The following is a 19503-nucleotide window of genomic DNA, read 5'->3' as shown; positions in this document are numbered from 1 at the left end:
ACAATCATCAATGACGGAATTATGGAAGGATTAGGACCATGCTTGAAAATTGAAGTTTTATTGTAAAATAAAATGGATACTGTAATATTGTTGATAGAACATTTTAAAATACACGTGAAGGTCAACATACTTCATACTAGAGATTTAATTCTCAATATATAAACACTGTTAATAACAGACTGTGAGTTCTCAGAGACAAAGTGGTTGGCTCTTAAAAGAGCCGTTGTTGTTTTGTTTGATGACAAAGTGAAGTGAGTTTAACCGCCAAAGCCGTACAGAGTTCTTCCCTGTCTCTTCAGAGCATAAACCACGTCCATGGCGATCACAGTCTTCCTCTTTGCGTGCTCGGTGTAGGTGACAGCATCACAGATCACATTCTCCAGGAAAACCTTCAACACACTGCGAGTCTCCTCGTAGATCAGACCAGAGATACGCTTCACTCCGCCATGGCGAGCCAGACGGTGGATGGTGGGCTTGCTGATTCCCTGGATGTTATCACAGAGAACTTTGCAGTGACGCTTGGCGCCTCCTTTACCGAGACCCTTTCCTCCTTTTCCGTGAATTGTAGAATTCACAAATATGGTGACTATAATGCTAAAGAGTGACATCAGGAGGGGGCTGGAAAGGTAGGAGGAGGCAAAGGTTTTAGCAAAGGAAGACCAAGGCACAAATAAGGAGAAGAAAATAAAGAACACAAGAAACATAACACCCTGTGTGTGTGCATGTTATTTACATTAATATGTGTGTGTGTGTGCATGTGATGTTTAGGAGAAGTGCTCTACAAGTGCATTTATCGGGTTATGGGGGCTTTGTCCAGTTCTGTGAGTGGGGGTCCCTGGCCAGCTGCAGCATGAATGACATGGGGGTATCAACAGTGGTGTGTGCTTCCTGAATAGTTTTCTGGAGAGAGGGGTTGTTTATTGCTGTTGTCATGTATTTCAGTGCTATGACTTGGTGTCTCTGTCTGACGGTCTGGATGCCGGTTATGGTGCGGATGTAATGGTTGCTGATGTAGGACGGAAGCTTGTGAACCAGTTTCAGTGCTTTGTTTTGAATGACCTGAAGACGTTGTAACTGGTTGTCGGAGATATTGATCCAGGCAGGGACGGAGTATTCAAAGAATGGTCTGATGTATGCCAAGGTAGACTTTAATGACTGTTGGTGGTGATGCACCATGTTTTCCACAGAAGGCTTTGAGGTGGTTGAGTCTATTGTTTGCTCTTTGTTCCAGGTTATTGATGTGTTTGGTCCAGGTCATGTTGTTTTGAAATGTTACACCAAGGAATGTTGCTTCTTTGCTTATAGTGATTTTGTGATTGTTGAGTGACAGATCGATATTGTTGGGCTGCAGGTGTGAGTTCTTGGTGAAGATGATGCATTGTGTCTTGACAGTTTCAGTTATGCATGTTTGGAGTTTCTTGGCTGCTAGATTTGGGTGTTTAGAGCTGGACCAGTAACAGAGGTCATCTGCAAACTGTGAGACTTTGGCTGTGGTGGCTGGGGGATAGTAGATATCAGAGATGTATAAGAGGAATAAAAGTGGGCTCAGAACTGCACCCTGTGGGACTCCAGCTTGAGGGAGGAAAGGTTTTGAAATGGTGGAGGCAACTTTCACTTTGATTTGGCGGTTATCCAGAAAGCTTGAAATTGGATTGGGTGGGTTTTGGCAGTTTGAGGTTGGTGTCCAGTAGTCGGTATTTGAGTCTGTTGTGCCATACTTTATCAAATGCTTTTTCAATGACAAAGAATATTGCCAGGGTTATTTCTTTTTTGTTGAAGTCTATATTAATGTCTTCTGATAATCGGAGCATGTTGTCTGTGGTGGCTCTCCCCTTCCTGAAACTGACTTGGTGTATTCCCAGGAGGCCCATTGATTCGATGTGGCTGGTGAGATGTTAGGTGAGTATTCTTTCAAATAATTTCCTGATGTGGCTGAGAAGGCTTATGGGGTGATAACTTGAGGTGTTGTGTGGGTCTTTTCCACTCACCAAGGCCACTTGGTGAGGGGAATGTCCAGTGGAGAGGCAGGTGGAGAAGAGCTGTCCAAGGTATTGAAAGTAAGTGGCTGGTGTTTGTTTTATTAGAGTGGTGTCAACATTATCTTCTCCTGGTGCTTTGTTTTTCATTTTCTTTAGGTACAATTGTATTTCCTGGATGATGACTGGTTTTGTGAGTAATTGGGACATACACAGTCCCGTATGTTCACCTGGCTAGATCAGTGTTTTTATTAATTATTGTGCCTGATGATTTGAGTGGTGGTGTGTTGGTCTCTGGGTCTTCATTTAGGTTTTTTGTTTTTTGCCAGAATGTCCAGGGGTTTGTGTAATTTGGGCGAGTATTCCATGTTTTCTGTCGGTGGAGGGTGAGTTGTGTTTTCAGAGCGCTTTGCAGTCTGTTTAATTCTGTTATTATGTGGAGTGATCTGAACCTGATGAAAACTCGTCGCAGCTTCCTTTTGTGTCTGATGAGTTGGAGGAGGTGAGCAGGTAAAGTCTGTTTTGCAGAATATTGGGATATGGTTTCTTCTCTGGCTTGGATGAGAATTTGGCTTAGGAGTGATGCTTGTTGGTCCAGATGTTGATGTGTGGTGATGAGAGTGATGTTCTTCAGTTTGTCTTCAATGTTTGATCTATATTTTTCCCATTCTGCTGTTTTGTAGTTGTATTTCTTCTTGTCGGTGACTTGTGGCAGGAAAAAGAATGTAGTGAGAACAGGTAAGTGGTTGCTGGAGAGGTGGTTGGTGGTGGAGAACTTATGGAGTTTAGAAGCCAGGTCGGGGGAGCATATAATGAAGTCCAGGATGTCTGTGTTGCCAGTTAGTGGAGATATGTAAGTGTGTTCATTTGTGTTGACGATTGTTAAGTTGGTGTCAGTGAGAATCTGTTCGTGGTCGAGCCACTTGAGTTTATTTTATTGCAGTAGAAGTCAACATGTTTGGCATTGAAATCTCCCATGATGAGGGTGTGGCTGGGGGTGGATACGACTTGGAACAGGTTTGCAGAGGGTTTTATTCCGGGGGGACAATAGATACTGATGACTCTGATGGAGTGATTTAAATGAGTTTTAATTTTTATTGCAACATATTCGTTTCCGTTGAGTTCTTCTGATGTGAGACCAAAATATATTTCACTGTATTCAATGTTATTTCTGATTAAGATGACTACTCCTCCTCCATGTCCTGTATGTCGCTCTAGGAGTATCTAGGAATTTTGATCTGTGATTTGGTTGATAAAAGTGTTTCGTTACAGAGATGTTCTTGTCATTTAGCAGTTGGATAGGTTCTTCTTTATTTCCCCTTATTCCTCTGATGTTTATATGTAAAAAGGTGCAGAGTGTCATGGTGAGAATTATGGGGAAAAAAGACCGGTGTAGAGTTCTTGGTGAGAGGGTTTTGTTTATAAACTGTGGTGTGTGTGTTTTCTGATGCTTTTGATGACTTCTTCTATTTTTGTGTCGTCCATGGCCAGTTTTTTAGGTCATCTCGGAGAAGGGCAAGATGGGTGCTGTCTCTAGAGTGCAGGCTCGGGCAGTTGGTGGGTTTTCCAAGGGGTGGTGGCTTATTGGCAAGTTGAGTCGTACAGGTTTTGTGATGGTGATTTTCTCCGCATCTCAAGCAGACAACAGGGTTGTTGCAGTTGATGGATATGTGATTGAACTGCTGACATTTGAAGCATTGTTTAATGGTGGATGGAGGCCGCGCCTTCTCCACTCTGTACTGGAAGAGGTCCACTTAAAATCCTTCGTGGAGAAGGCCGGCTTTATTTCTGCTTATAATTCTATGTAGTCTGGTGATGTGGATGCCTTGATTTTCCAGTTCTTCTTTAACTTGTGTTTCAGTGATATTGATGTTGATGCCTTTAATGACCAGTAGTTTTACAGGGGGGTCAGATGGGGTTTCAGTGCCTTGTTTACGTGCTAGTCTGCAGGTGAAATGTGCTCCGTTGAATGCTCCTTCGGGCCATGGTGACAGAAGACTGTTCAGGGAGGAGATGTCCTTAGGGAAAATGAGGAGATTAGACTGGTTTTCATGTGGACAGCCCCCGAAATGAAAATGTCTGACCTGGGGCCCGTTTCAGAAAGCAGGTTCAACAAACTCGGAGTTAAAACCTGAACTCTAGGTTGACCAACTCTGAGCTGTCAAACTGAGTTTTGGGTTTCAGAACAGCTGATCAGCATTAGTTCAATCAACTCAGAGTATGTTCACTCTGAGTTAAGCGTGTGTGTCGGGAATGAAAAAGCCATCACCAATGGATCTTTGACACTACAATTCACCATGGCAACGGATAAACAAAGAGCACACCCTCTATTTTAATCCAATTGAGCAGAAACATTAACGCATGCCAATGACCATGACATTTATGTTCAAAAACAGGAGTGAAGAGAGAAGTCAATAAAAGAACACCATTACATTTTTTTACAGTGTAATCCACACTTTCATCATTTAACAGACTTCATTAATGATGATAAATGCTGCAGTCCAGTCCATATGTTACATTTGGACTGGACTGCACATCACTAGTAGAACCCTATTGAGAGCCAATGTCCGAGGGGCGGTAACGTATTGTGTCACTTCCTGTGCTTCCACTGGTGTTCCGCTGTGTGTCTCCTGCGCTCTCTGCAGTTTTATATCTACTGGAACTATAGTTTCACTGAATAAACACTCGTTTTATTACTAATACTAGTACTAAGACTAATACTTTCACCCGCTACTTTTGCGTAAACTCTATCGTTTACGTAGATCACATACGGTGTTTCTTTCTAGCTAACTTCTAGCGTAAAGTTAGCTTAGCAGCGATGGCTTCTCTCTCTCCCTCTCCTTCTCCTGCTCTGTCCTGTGTTGTGTGCCACATGTTTAGTTACTCCTCTGCCTCCTTTAGTGATAAAAGTACTTGTAAAAAATGTAGCTTGCTGGCTAGGGTGGAGGCAAGGCTTAGTGAAGTAGAAACTCGGCTCCGCACCATAGAAGCTAAATCAGTTAGCCAGTCCCCTCTAGTCAGTGCGGACCACATAGCATTAGCTTCCCCAGCAGCTCCCGTGCAGCCGGGAGACAAACAGGGCAGCTGGGTGACTGTCCGCAGTAAGAGGCGTAGTGTTAAGCCTAAGAGTCCTGTCCACCACCAACCTGTTCACACCTCAAACAAGTTTTCCCCTCTCAGCACCACACAGACTGAGAAACCAACTCTGGTAATTGGTGACTCCATCCTGAGGAACGTGAAAATAGCGACGCCAGCGACCACAGTCAGGTGTTTTCCCAGGGCCAGAGCGGGCGACATAGAGTCTTATCTGAAACTGCTGGCTACAGATAATCGTAAATTCAGTAAAGTTATTATTCACGTCGGCAGTAATGACACCCGATTACGCCAATCGGAGGTCACTATAGTTAATGTTAAATCTGTGTGTAGGTATGCACAATCTATGTCTGACAGCGTAATCTTCTCTGGTCCTTTGCCCAATGTAACCAGTGATGACATGTATAGCCGTATGTCGTCATTCAATCGCTGGCTGTCGAGGTGGTGTCCAGAAAACAACATTGGGTTTTTAGATAACTGGCAAAACTTCTGGGGGAAACCTTGTCTCATGAGGAGAGACGGCGTCCATCCCACTTTGGATGGAGCAGCTCTCTTATCTAGCAGCTTAGGGCATTTTATTAGAAACCCATGACAATCCAGAGTTGAGACCAGGACACAGAGTTGCAGTCTTTCATGCTTCTCTGTGCTTCTTTTCGAGCAGTCACCTATTAAAAACCCCATAGAGACTGTGTCTGTCCCTCGACCTACTAAAGTAAAAACTAAAGTAAATAAAGTAAATAAACCAATAACAAATAGAAGAGGAGTTAGACATTCTAACTTAATAAAGATTAATACCAACAATAAAATAGAGTCAAATAATACCACTTTCAAATGTGGACTATTAAATACAAGGTCTCTCTCCTCAAAATCTGTTTTAATAAATGATCTTATCTCTGACAATTGTATTGATTTATTCTGTGTAACTGAAACTTGGTTACATGAAGACGATTACGTCAGTCTAAATGAATCAACTCCACCCACTCATGCTAATACCCATATTCCTAGAAGCTCAGGCCGAGGAGGAGGAGTAGCAGCCATTTTTAATACTAGATTATTAATCAATCCCAAACCCAAACTAGGATATTCATCGTTCGAAAGCCTTATTCTTAATCTATCTCATCCTAGTTGTAAATCACAGAAACCAATTATAATAGTCACAGTTTATCGTCCACCTGCACCTTATTCAGAGTTCCTATCAGAGTTCTCTGAGTTCTTATCTGAGTTGGTGCTTAAAACAGATCAAATCATAATTGTAGGGGATTTCAACATCCATGTAGATGTTGACCGTGATAGTCTTAGCTGCGCATTTAACTCGCTGTTGGAATCAATAGGTTTTATTCAACACGTTAATGAACCAACTCATTGCCTTAATCACACCCTCGACCTTGTTTTAACTTATGGTATTGATATTGATAATTTAAACATAGTTCCTCAAAACCCTCTCCTTACTGACCATTATTTACTCACATTTAATTGTTCAATAATGAACTACAATAACATAAATAAGAAATACAGCTACAGCCGGTGCCTGTCTGATAATAATATTAATACATTCAAAGAGACAGTGCAACCTTTATTTAACTTGGTGCCATATGTCATTACATCTGAAGGTACCTTTTGTGATTTTACTCCCGCCCTCATAGATAACCTTGTTGATAGTACAGCGGCCTCACTGCGTACTACATTAGACTGTGTTGCCCCTCTGAAAAAGAAAGTGGTGAATCAGATGAGACGAGCACCATGGTTTAACTCCAATACTCGTGCTCTTAAACAGACGTTACGTAGATTAGAAAGAAAATGGCGTTCCAGTAACCTAGAGGAACTTCATATAGCCTGGAAAGATGGTTTTGTAGCTTACAAAAAAGCCCTACACAAGCTAGAGTTGCCTATTATTCTTCTCTAATTGAAGAAAATAAGAATAATCATAGATTTCTTTTCAGCACTGTAGCCAGGCTGACACATAGCCACAGCTCCACTGAACCATCTATTCCTTTAACACTGAGCAGTGATGACTTTATGAACTTTTTTGTGAATAAAATAACATCAATTAGAAAAAAAATTGATCATTTCTTCCCTCATATTGGGACTGACTCATCTTCTAGCACAAGAGCTTTAGAAGCACCAGGTGCACAGTTAGACAGTTTCTCCCCTATAGATCTCCCTGAGTTAACATCATTAGTTTCATCATCTAAGCCATCAACCTGTCAGTTAGATCCTATCCCCACCAAACTGTTTAAATATGTGTTTCCTTTAATTAACAACTCTATATTAACTCAAATTAATCTATCCTTATTAACTGGATATGTGCCCCAAACGTTTAAAGTAGCAGTTATTAAACCCCTTCTAAAAAAAGCGACCCTTGACCCAGATATTTTAGCTAATAATTACCGACCGATAGAAAAGGCAGTTGCCAATCAATTATGTGAATATTTGCGCATTAATGTCCTGTTTGAAGATTTTCAGTCAGGTTTTAGATTAAACCATAGCACAGAAACAGCACTAGTTAAAGTTAGTAATGATCTTCTCTTGGCGTCAGATAATGGTCTAGTTTCTTTACTTGTCCTGTTAGATCTTAGTGCTGCATTTGACACCATTGATCATGATATTCTACTGCAGAGATTGGAGCAGACTCTTGGTATCACAGGTGCTGCCCTCTGCTGGTTTAAATCATACTTATCTGATAGATTCCAGTTTGTTCACGTTAATGATAAAGCCTCACTACAAACAGAAGTTAATTGTGGAGTTCCACAAGGCTCAGTGCTTGGGCCTATACTTTTTACCTTATATATGCTTACTCTAGGGAACATTATTAGAAAGCATAACATACATTTTCATTGTTATGCAGATGACACACAGCTATATCTATCGATGAGGCCGGATGAAATAAATCAGGTTGTTTAACTCCAGGAATGTCTCAGAGACATTAAGTCCTGGATGACCTGTAACTTTCTACTTTTAAACTCAGAAAAAACTGAGGTCATTATACTCTGCCCTAAACACCTCAGAGAAAAACTTTCTGATCACATTGTCACTTTAGATGACATCACCCTGGCTTCCAGTTCCACTGTGAGGAACCTTGGAGTTACTTTTGACCAGGAAATGTCTTTTGATTCACGCATAAAACTAATTTCCAGAACAGCCTTCTTCCACCTGCGGAACATTATGAAAATTAGAAACATTCTGTCTTTACAGGATGCTGAAAAACTAGTTCATGCTTTTGTTACATCTAGATTAGATTACTGTAACTCCTTATTAGCAGGATGTTCTAACAAGTCTGTTTGAATCCTTCAGTTAATTCAAAATGCTGCAGCACGAGTTCTGACAGGAACTAGAAAGAGAGACCATATAACTCCAGTGTTAGCTTCTCTACACTGACTCCCCATACAGTTTAGAATTAAATTTAAAATCCTCCTCCTCACGTACAAAGCACTTAATGGTCAGGCCCCTTCATACCTGAAAGACCTAGTCTTACCCTATCATCCTAATAGCCCACTTAGGTCACAAAATACAGGTTTACTTGTGGTTCCCAGAGTCTGTAAGAGTAGAATGGGAGGCAGAGCCTTTAGCTACCAGGCTCCTCCTCCTGTGGAACCAGGTCCCAATTATAGTTTGGGAGGCAGACACTCTCTCTGTATTTAAAGTTAAACTTAAAACTTTCCTTTTTGATAAAGCTTATAGTTAGAGCTGGTTCAGGGAAACCTAAACCATCTCTTAGTTATGCTGCTATAGAACTAAACTGCTGGGGGATTTTGCTGTGGTACACGCACATTCACTCTCTCACACTCAGCATTTGATTATGACTTTTTATATGTCATTAACCTTGTCTCTTTCTCTCCCTAGTTTGTGTCTTTCCTTCCTTCCCTCTCTCTCTCTCTGTATTCTCATCATGCAGGTTGCAGGATCAAGATCCAGTTTCCGAGGCTACGCTCATCGTCACCATTATTATTATTTTGTAATTAAAAAGTCGATATCAGTAACTGTATAAACTTGTAACCTGATACAGTTGTTGTGTATCTGCTGCTGGTCTCCCTCTCTCTCTTCTGTCTCTCCCTCATCTCCCTCTTGTCCTTTCTCTCCCCCCATTTTCTGTCCCCCACCTCTCCACTGTCCCCCATTTTTCCTTTCACCCCAACCGGTCGAGGCAGATGACCGCACATCTCTGAGCCTGGTTCTGTCAGAGATTTCTTCCTGTTAAGAGGGAGTTTTTTTCTCTCCACTGATGCCTAGTGCTTGCTCATTGTGTGAACTGTTGGGGTTCTCTGCTCTCTTTGATGTTGTCTATGTACAGTGCCTTGAGATAATGTATGTTATGATTTGGCGCTATACAAATAAAATTGAATTGAATTGAATTTAATTGAATTTAATTGAATTTGATTTGATATTTATTCAGCTGTAACCTGACCGGGACAAATGCATGAGACAGAAACTGACGATGAGAATATGGATCAAACTGATGAAACATAGTTTACTTATGGAACTATAATTATTAAGTCAAACTTAAGTGTCGATGTTCAAACTGACTCACTTCTTTGAGCTTTTTTTTTTTACATGAAAACATTTTGCTCAGCACTATTATTATACTATATTTCCATGTGTAAATATAAACACAGTCACTGAAATGCTGTCAAAGCACATTAAGATTTGTTTGCAGCTAGATTCAAATAGTCACTTCTAAACTATATTGAAGTTAAAGTGTTTCCAGCTGCTGGACTGGTTTACTATAGTGAGAAATGATGATGAAACTCAAATCAAACTAGTTGATGATTCATGGTTAAAGTTGCTTCCCTACATTTCACATAATTGATAACTGATCAACCTACAACACATCAAAATTATTATTATGAAAATAACATGACCATCTTATAACTATTGTACTTACCAAGTCATTACATTAGAAATGAGCTGCTATTACTATAGCATCACCTCCTATTATATGAAATGATGTGACAAGACATGTTCAGGAGGGTGCTATAAAAGGAGACATTGGTGTGGGTTCTTATAGTATATATAATATATATGTAAAACAATAACACTTTCGTTAATCAGCAGTTGGCAGTCAGTAAATAAGGATGAGACTACTTTATAAATGAAGTTAAGGACACTTTTCTCTACTGTAACAGTTTGAACAGTATAGTTCTGTCAGTGTTTACCACATTTATGATGACAGCTTTGATTTTAGTGATACTGTAATAAATCATATTTGTTTATTCATAATAGACAACTATTGATTGTTAAGTCGCAGCAGAGATATGTTGTCTAGAGTTGAGAGTGAGGTGGCTCTTAAAAGAGCCGTTGTGGTGGAGGTTAGTGAAGCAGCACAGAGTTTAAGCTCTCTCTCCACGGATGCGGCGGGCCAGCTGGATGTCCTTGGGCATGATGGTGACTCTCTTGGCGTGGATGGCGCACAGGTTGGTGTCCTCGAACAGGCCGACCAGGTAAGCCTCGCTGGACTCCTGCAGAGCCATGACCGCGGAGCTCTGGAAGCGCAGGTCGGTCTTGAAGTCCTGAGCGATCTCTCTCACCAGGCGCTGGAAGGGCAGCTTGCGGATCAGCAGCTCCGTGGATTTCTGGTAGCGACGGATCTCTCGGAGAGCCACGGTACCGGGCCTGTAACGGTGAGGCTTCTTCACGCCGCCGGTGGCAGGCGCGCTCTTACGCGCAGCCTTGGTGGCCAGCTGCTTCCTGGGAGCTTTACCTCCGGTAGATTTACGGGCGGTTTGCTTGGTTCTTGCCATGTTTCTGCTTGTTGCTTTCAACAGGAGAAAAAGTGAAGCAGACACGAGCGACTCTCTGCTCTTAAACTGTGGGAGCAGCTGTGACACGGTGACGCTGCTTCAGTCCTCCGGCTCCTGATTGGTGGTGAGCGGCTCTTCCAGTGCGAGGCCGCCGCTGGGTGATCCCCCCTCTGCTGCTCTGCTCTGGTTGGTCTGGCAGGAGTCTCCCGCGCTTTCGTGGACATATAAACGAGGGTTTGAGCTATCTGAGTCACAGTTTCTCTGAGTTTGTCAGAAAAATCTAGTAAAAATTAACCATGTCAGGAAGAGGCAAAACCGGCGGAAAAGCCCGCGCTAAGGCAAAGACCCGCTCCTCTCGCGCTGGACTCCAGTTCCCAGTCGGTCGTGTTCACAGGCTGCTGCGCAAAGGCAACTACGCCCATCGTGTGGGTGCCGGCGCCCCCGTCTACCTGGCCGCTGTGCTCGAGTATCTGACCGCTGAGATCCTGGAGCTGGCTGGAAACGCCGCCCGCGACAACAAGAAGACCCGTATCATCCCCCGCCACCTGCAGCTGGCCGTCCGCAACGACGAGGAGCTCAACAAACTCCTGGGCGGAGTGACCATCGCTCAGGGCGGCGTGCTGCCCAACATCCAGGCTGTTCTTCTGCCCAAGAAGACCGAGAAGGCCGCTAAGTCCAAGTAAACCACAACAACTCCGCAAGCAAACAAACAAAAGGCTCTTTTAAGAGCCACACACTCACTCTGAGAAACTGCTCATCCTCTTTGGATAAGTACTTTGTACTGAACATTGTAACTACTTCATCTTAATATCCTGTCCAGAATACACATGAGGAATAACAGCCAAATAATGTATGTAATTGGGACATTTTGTAGTTCAAATTGTCTGTATGTTGTTCTCTTCATATTTATACACTTGTCTTAATTTACATGCAGCACAATTGACAAGAATGACTAGTTTTAAAATAAGCTCTTCATATAGAAGAGCTGCTTGGCGGCTTTTCACACTCGTTTCTCTCCTAAAAGCAGGAGAAAAACACCAGAGCTTCACCAAAACCTGTTTTGCAGCTCCTCAGCAGCTGCTGATGATCACTGTGTAATAAAGTGCACTTATTGTGCAGCAGCAAACACACACTGCTGATGGCCGAGGCTCATGCTCAAGTTCACACACACACACACACACACACACACACACACACACACACACACACACACACACACACACACACACACACACACACACACACACACACACACACACACACACACACACACACACACACACACACACACACTTGTGTCACAGCTGTGAACTGAAATGACAACAAACCTCAGGCAGTGATGACTCTCCAAATAGTTTTATAGTTTGATATAAATAATTTACTACATATTTATTATTATTTCACAAAATAATATTATGACGCCTCATCTTCTAGTTTGTTCTTGGAACATTGTTATGATGTAGCATATGTGCTGATCGTGTCTTTGTCTCTCATTAGTTCTTACAAACTCTTTTAAATCATGTTCTGAATAAAAGGCAAACACATTGTGATAATATAAATACATATGTAAAAAACAGGAAAAAAACATTAGTCATAAAAAAAAAAAAAACAAGAATTACTCAGAAAAAAAGATTTTTCCTTTTTTAAATGAATGCAATGCACTTCCGGAGAAATCAGAGACAAACATTTAATTAATGTATTAACATGTCATTACTGTGTTTTTAAAGCTTGTGTGGACAATAAATATATGATTGATGTATTTATCTCATTCATAATTTATCTAACATCAACATCTCAACTCAAAACAACCGGGATTGACCAAAGTGCTGTACAGAATGAAGACCAGAAAGAGGAAGAACTGAAGGACAGTAGCGATTTGTTTCTTTAATAAAATGTATCATGTATTTGTTTCTAAAATGTCTCCAGTGTGTTTCAAACAAAGACAACACTATCTCCTCCTCATCCAACCTCGGTGAGAGAATCAACCAATCACAGGAGGGGGAGCACACAGTGGTGTTTGCATGGAGCCTTTATAAGTAGAGTCTCCTCCGTCTGGTGCCACTTATTGATCTGTGTGAACTGTCAGGATGCCTGAACCCGCCAAGTCCGCGCCCAAGAAGGGCTCCAAGAAAGCCGTGACTAAGACCGCCGGCAAAGGAGGCAAGAAGAGGAGAAAGAGCAGGAAGGAGAGCTACGCCATCTACGTGTACAAGGTGCTCAAGCAGGTCCACCCCGACACTGGCATCTCGTCCAAGGCCATGGGCATCATGAACTCCTTCGTCAACGACATCTTCGAGCGCATCGCCGGTGAGGCGTCTCGCCTGGCTCACTACAACAAGCGCTCCACCATCACCTCCAGGGAGATTCAGACCGCCGTGCGTCTCCTGCTGCCCGGTGAGCTGGCCAAGCACGCCGTGTCCGAGGGAACCAAGGCCGTCACCAAGTACACCAGCTCCAAGTAAACACACTGCTTAGACTGGAACCACCTCATCAACCCAACGGCTCTTTTAAGAGCCACACACTTTATCTAACAGAGTTCATATGATCTTTATACAGTGTGAATAACATCTGTGAGGCTTGTCTGTTTTACCCTTCTCGTCCTTTCTTTGTTTACTGTAAGATAAATAAAACTGTGTACAGGTTTGCAGCATTAGAACTTGCTTCTTCCTGACGTCATTTACCCGCATGTGTGCACATCGCACAGAATCATTTACCGCCAGTTTGTGAATGAACCAAACTCAGGAGACCGACTGGGGGGGGAGAAGAGCGCGCTCCAGAAAACAGGAAAACGGTTTTCTACTCACGCAAATCATAATAAATGATAAGTCATTAAATGTTGTTCAGTACCACATGAAGATGTTTAGGAAAAGTTGCCATTTGTTTTTTTCATTTGTAATGGAAGGACAATATTTTGTAGTAACTGAAAACTTGAAGACTTTCTTTCTCTGAACGAGGGATTGTCTGAATTATCTTATCACACTGGTTAAGATATAAAGCCACTAGAGCCAGAAATAGATTAATCCTGGAGGAATTAGTTTAAATCATTTATTTTGTCACAGTCCAAAATACAGGATTTGTTTTTTAATGTTTCTTTTTTTCAAAAACAGAATTTGAAACAACAATATTTTTGAGTAAACTGACCTAACTGAAGAAACATAAGTTACGGTCAAGACAGTTATTAATCATTTATTACCAGAGACATTTAATGTTTACTTCACTATTGATGACAATCAACAAAGTTATATCTGCAAATCTTACACACTTACATATATATGTATTTATATTTTCACACTTTATTTTGCCCTTCATTCAGAACATGATTTAAGTGAGTTTGTAAGAACTAAAGAGAGACAAAGACACAATCAACACATGAACTATACACATATTACAAGGTACAGGAAGTGATTGTGTTTGAAAATAAAACAAATAAAGACTTGAAGACATGATTAATTTAAAAGTAAAACTACAGTGTATTTATAAAAGTATTGATATGTAACCTAACCAGGTAAATATTTATTTATTGATAATTATATGATCCAAGTACTGCAGACTTGATGTCTTATATGTTGCAATCATCATCCCAAAGTAAATGGTACATGATTTGAATCACTTCATATTTAAAGTATGAGGTACATGTAAAAGTAATGTCATTTCGCAAGTTGCATATATTAAGAAATGTATAATGATTTGTTCATTTGCTGCTAATGTTTGAACAAAGGCTGGGTCAGAGAGTTACTGAAGGAGAAATGGAGACTAAAGCACCAGAATCTATTCTCTACATGAACCACTGACAAACTCCTTTGAGCAGACAGTGTAGATATCATATACTCATGAAAATGCTCTTACGTTGCATTTAGAATGGAAGGACAATATTTGTGAAATGAATGTGCACCAAACACTTGTTTGTTTTTCCTCATCTGAATGAGGGATTGGCCGAATTATCTGACTTTAATCACTCACTGATTACAATAGAAATACCACACTAGAGCTGAAAATAGATGAATCTTGGAGGAACTCTTCAACTCTTTACTCCAAATCTCTGAAGCAAACACCGCAAGACCAGAGTCTTGTATTTAATGTCTTGGACTGATGAGTGACATCAGTAATCACTTTGATCAACTTTCATAACTGAAGGAATATAAGTTGCAGCTACGGTAGTTATTAACCATTGAGTAATAATTTAATGTTTTCTACATCATGATTAATAAACATCAACAAAGTCAAACATGCAGATCAAGTTAGTTTTGCTGCTATTTAAGATACAAGCAACACAAATACTACTCATTTATTATGAGGTATAGAAAGTTATTGTGTTCACTACACCTGCAGAGAGAATCATAACAATGTTCCAAGAACATGATCCAGACAAATCACAGCTGGAACAAACTGTAGAAGATGAGGCATCATAATATTATTTTGTGAAATAATAATAATAAATATGTAGTAAATTATTTACATCAAACTATAAAAGTATTGAGAGAGTCATCACTGCCTGAGGTTTGTTGTCATTTCAGTTCACAGCTGTGACACAAGTGTGTGTGTGAGAACTTGAGCATGAGCCTCGGCCATCAGCAGTGTGTGTTTGCTGCTGCACAATAAGTGCACTTTATTACACAGTGATCATCAGCAGCTGCTTGTTTTGACTCGGACTCTGAGAACAAACGTGTGCAGCAGCAGAGAAACAGGTTCTGGTGAAGCTCTGGTGTTTTTCACCTGCTTTTAGGAGAGAAACGAGTGTGAAAAGCCGCCGAGCAGCGCTGCTCACCGCGGTGAACAGCTGAGGTTCGTTTGCTCCACAAAGAAAACACAGAGAACATCAGAGCTCTTCATGACTTCAATATGAAGAGAGACCAGTCCGCTATGGACTCCGTTCACTGTGAGCCTCCAGCTCCTCTCACACACTCATTTAAACTCTTTTGTGAGTGAAGAGAAAACACAAGTGTCCCGGTGTCCACGCTGCACACAGGAGCCGCTGCTGCGTTGAGTCTTCACGGTTCTCATGCTGCGTTCAACTACCGCCTCCTCTCTGTGTGCTCTCTAATAATCCGCTCTCTTTCACTGCGATCGTTGTCAGTCTGAGCTCAACTTAGAAACCACGAATCATGGCAGAAGTAGCTCCAGCTCCAGCCGCCGCCGCCCCGGCCAAAGCAGCCAAGAAGAAGGCGGCTTCTAAGCCGAAGAAGGTCGGCCCCAGCGTCAGGGAACTCATCGTTCAAGCCGTGGCCGCGTCCAAGGAGAGGAGCGGCGTGTCAGCGGCCGCCGTCAAGAAGGCTCTGGCTGCCGGAGGCTACGATGTGGACAAGAACAAGGTCCGCGTCAAGACCGCCATCAAGACTCTGGTGTTGAAAGGAACTCTGGTCCAGACCAAGGGAAGCGGGGCCTCCGGATCTTTCAAGATGAACAAGAAGGTAGAAGCCAAGAAGCCAGCACAGAAGGCCGTTCCTAAAGCCAAGAAGCCCGCCGCCAAGAAACCCGCAGCGGCCAAAAAGCCCAAGGCAGCAGCAGCTAAGAAGCCAGCAGCTGCTAAAAAGTCTCCTAAGAAGGTGAAGAAACCTGCAGCGGCCAAGAAAGTAGCCAAGAGCCCTAAAAAGGTGGTGACCAAGAGCCCCAAGAAGGTGGCGACCAAGAGCCCAAAGAAGGTGGCAGCGAAGAAGGTGGTGAAGAAGGCTCCAGCAGCCAAGAAATCTCCCGCCAAGAAGGTTGCCAAACCCAAAGTGAAGAAGACAGCAGCCAAGAAGAAGTGAGCTGTCTTCACTGAGACATGTCCATCCTGTTCAAAGGCTCTTTTAAGAGCCACACACTTGTGTCCCCTAAGAGCTCAGCCATTTTCTCTATTTTTAATATGAATAATAATAGTTCATATCGTGTCTTAATGAATAATATATAATAACGTTTAAACATAGTATTTGGTGTAATACAGCTGATGTCTATTTCTATTCATTGAATATGTTCTCACTACATTATTTATAATTGACAACATTGTATTTACGCTGCTGTTTCATTTACACACCTTGTTTACGTTTTAGTCAGACCTCAGGAAAATCAATGTCAATAACCAGTGTTTTGATAAAGTACACATCACAGCTTTACGTTCTGACGAGGCAAACAAACGAGTTTGGAACACCTGTCTTTGCTTTCCTTTCATTTCAAATGAACCTCCTTGATGAAGGAGGCTGCGCTGGTATCTGTTCCTCCAACTTAATCTACTGAAGGCTTCATTTCTTTAGACTTGAAAAAAGGGACAAAAGAACAGAAGACAGATGTGAACATTCACAGAAAACAGATGTAGACAATCTTCTGGACAGATGGGGACATGTCAGCTATTAAAATAGTCTAATCCCAAGAGCTCCTGATATTACCTGCAACTACACAGACAGATCCACCAGGACCTAAACAGCTCATTTTGTCATGAGCTTAATTATCCATCTTGTTGTTAAAAAAAAATATTTCTGTTATCTGGCACTTGAGGACAGCAGGAAGAAAATGTCAGCAAAGAGGATAATTAAATCTCATCGCAACGAACAGTGGGGAAGATTAGACAGGAAGGCGATGATCGCTGTTCCTCACACTCTCACTCCTTTTAAAAGTAGAGAAAGAGGTTGCAGATTGTTTGAGCCACTGTTGCTGCCATCTATAAGTCAAAAATACAAATAAAATACAATACAATACAATGAAAAATTAAATTAAATTAAAGACATTGCAATACACAATGAGCCAAAACTATAATATACACTATATACAATACATATTGTATAACTGAAGAATAGTTAAATATAAATAGATAAAAACACATGTTCTTCCTTTGATAAAGATCATTAATAATCATGAAGATGCTGTGGCAAAAACATGTTCAATGGTTTCTGTCTGAAGGAAGAACTGAAGGACAGTAGCGATTGTTTTCCATTCATAAAATGTATCATGTATTTGTTTCTAAAATGTCTCCAGTGTGTTTCAAACAAAGACAACACTATCTCCTCCTCATCCAACCTCAGTGAGAGAATCAACCAATCACAGGAGGGGGAGCACACAGTGGTGTTTGCATGGAGCCTTTATAAGAAGAGTCTCCTCCGCCTGTTGCGACTCACTGATCTGTGAGAACTGTCAGGATGCCTGAACCCGCCAAGTCCGCGCCCAAGAAGGGCTCCAAGAAAGCCGTGACTAAGACCGCCGGCAAAGGAGGCAAGAAGAGGAGAAAGAGCAGGAAGGAGAGCTACGCCATCTACGTGTACAAGGTGCTCAAGCAGGTCCACCCCGACACTGGCATCTCGTCCAAGGCCATGGGCATCATGAACTCCTTCGTCAACGACATCTTCGAGCGCATCGCCGGTGAGGCGTCTCGCCTGGCTCACTACAACAAGCGCTCCACCATCACCTCCAGGGAGATTCAGACCGCCGTGCGTCTCCTGCTGCCCGGTGAGCTGGCCAAGCACGCCGTGTCCGAGGGAACCAAGGCCGTCACCAAGTACACCAGCTCCAAGTAAACACACTGCTCAGACTGGAACCACCTCATCGACCCAACGGCTCTTTTAAGAGCCACACACTTTATCTAACAGAGTTCATATGATCTTCACACGGAATGAAAAATCTTAGTGATTTTACACATTTCAATCTTTAAGGTTAATTCTATGATCCACATATGGCGCATTTCCACAGGCTCGACTCACCTCGCCTCGCGAAGGTGCTTAGTAGGTGCTATGTACGATCGGACACATCAGCTGAGCCAACAACACTCTGCGCAGGAGGGGGAGTGGAGGCGTTACAGACACTCGCATGCCGCACACAGCAGCGAACACGAACAGGGGGGAGAGCGTGAGGAGCGCAAGAGGATTTTACCTTTTTACCGAAGATGAGTGACAGCAGGAAAAGTACAATTTGGACACATTTTAAAGTGTCAGACTCCGGAAAGTCAGAGTGTACACTTATACATAAATAAATAAAAATGTCATATCAAGCATGCTCCACAAACAACCTGCACAGGCAAGCTAATGGAGTTGGAGAAAAGACGGAGCAAGGGACTCTGCTAATGAAGGTGCCAGTGTGTCAACTGTTGCTGAGACAAAGCTACAAGTAACACATGCAATTGTCTTTAATTACAAGAGTTATTCACTAAAGACACACAGTTATCAAAATGAAATGATGTGTATCTTTAATAGACATGTTTACTCTTGTTACATATTATAACACATATTTACAGTCTGTCTATTAAGTATTTCAACAAAATGACTACATGTCAATAATAATACAAAAGTAGTTCCTATTAGTATCACAAAACGTGAGAGACCTGCAGTTATTTATTGATCATTTTATATTAATGTAGTGATGCTACTTAATTATTAATAAACAATAACAATCAATACTGCATCACAGTTCTTTACTCAGAACTTTCATGAATCAAGTTAGGAAGTTACTGAAGTTACCTCACATATTTGAAAGCATCACAATAGTGATTTGTACATAAACATAAATACAGAGTCGTGAGAGGCTTCAGCACTGATCAGTCTTTTTTTTTCCAACATTGAACGAATCTGAATAGATGATTTGGATCCTAATCATTCATTATTGTCATTAATAACTTGATTTCAAAAGGGTGAGACATGTCATTAGTTGGTGCCTGTTTTTATATGAATTGTTGCTCCACTAACGACCAAACCGGCTCTTTTAAGAGCCACCTTACTCTGAACTCAAGACCACCTCTGATT

At 41.8% G+C, this 19503-nt stretch overlaps 5 protein-coding genes across 5 annotated transcripts; 4 read left to right on the top strand and 1 right to left on the bottom strand.

Moving 5' to 3' along the window:
* Nucleotides 1-257: 257 nt before the first annotated feature.
* Nucleotides 258-10804, bottom strand: LOC122766561 (histone H3-like). The gene is made up of 2 exons (XM_044021528.1): nucleotides 10476-10804; nucleotides 258-594 (listed from the first exon to the last, which is right to left on the bottom strand). The coding sequence occupies exons 1-2, from the start codon at nucleotides 10802-10804 to the stop codon at nucleotides 258-260; spliced, it is 666 nt and encodes a 221-aa protein (XP_043877463.1).
* Nucleotides 10805-11089: 285 nt separating this feature from the next.
* On the top strand, nucleotides 11090-11553 carry LOC122766607 (histone H2A-like). The gene has a single exon (XM_044021600.1). It carries the CDS (start codon nucleotides 11101-11103, stop codon nucleotides 11485-11487), a length of 387 nt encoding a protein of 128 aa, XP_043877535.1. The 5' UTR covers nucleotides 11090-11100; the 3' UTR covers nucleotides 11488-11553.
* A 1329-nt stretch (nucleotides 11554-12882) lies between these two features.
* LOC122766678 (histone H2B) lies at nucleotides 12883-13269 on the top strand. Its single transcript, XM_044021741.1, has one exon. It carries the CDS (start codon nucleotides 12892-12894, stop codon nucleotides 13264-13266), a length of 375 nt encoding a protein of 124 aa, XP_043877676.1. The 5' UTR covers nucleotides 12883-12891; the 3' UTR covers nucleotides 13267-13269.
* A 2591-nt stretch (nucleotides 13270-15860) lies between these two features.
* LOC122766572 (histone H1-like) lies at nucleotides 15861-16639 on the top strand. The gene has a single exon (XM_044021554.1). The coding sequence runs from the start codon at nucleotides 15907-15909 to the stop codon at nucleotides 16546-16548; it is 642 nt and encodes a 213-aa protein (XP_043877489.1). The 5' UTR covers nucleotides 15861-15906; the 3' UTR covers nucleotides 16549-16639.
* Nucleotides 16640-17901: 1262 nt separating this feature from the next.
* On the top strand, nucleotides 17902-18351 carry LOC122766659 (histone H2B). The gene has a single exon (XM_044021703.1). The coding sequence runs from the start codon at nucleotides 17911-17913 to the stop codon at nucleotides 18283-18285; it is 375 nt and encodes a 124-aa protein (XP_043877638.1). The 5' UTR covers nucleotides 17902-17910; the 3' UTR covers nucleotides 18286-18351.
* Nucleotides 18352-19503: the final 1152 nt, after the last annotated feature.

This window comes from Solea senegalensis, linkage group LG1, assembly GCF_019176455.1.
Source record: "Solea senegalensis isolate Sse05_10M linkage group LG1, IFAPA_SoseM_1, whole genome shotgun sequence".
NCBI classification, from domain to species: domain Eukaryota; kingdom Metazoa; phylum Chordata; class Actinopteri; order Pleuronectiformes; family Soleidae; genus Solea; species Solea senegalensis.
The sequence above is the reverse complement of the archived record's forward strand: the minus strand, read 5'-3'. Positions and strand labels throughout refer to the sequence as shown.

Coding starts and splice junctions, on each gene's coding strand:
- LOC122766659 (XM_044021703.1), top strand. CDS start 17,911: ATGCCTGAACCCGCCAAGTCCGCGCCCAAGAAGGGCTCCAAGAAAGCC.
- LOC122766678 (XM_044021741.1), top strand. CDS start 12,892: ATGCCTGAACCCGCCAAGTCCGCGCCCAAGAAGGGCTCCAAGAAAGCC.
- LOC122766572 (XM_044021554.1), top strand. CDS start 15,907: ATGGCAGAAGTAGCTCCAGCTCCAGCCGCCGCCGCCCCGGCCAAAGCA.
- LOC122766561 (XM_044021528.1), bottom strand. CDS start 10,804: ATGGCAAGAACCAAGCAAACCGCCCGTAAATCTACCGGAGGTAAAGCT. Junction 595..10,475: donor CTGTTCGAGGACACCAACCT/GTGCGCCATCCA, acceptor GTCACTCTTTAG/CATTATAGTCACCATATTTG.
- LOC122766607 (XM_044021600.1), top strand. CDS start 11,101: ATGTCAGGAAGAGGCAAAACCGGCGGAAAAGCCCGCGCTAAGGCAAAG.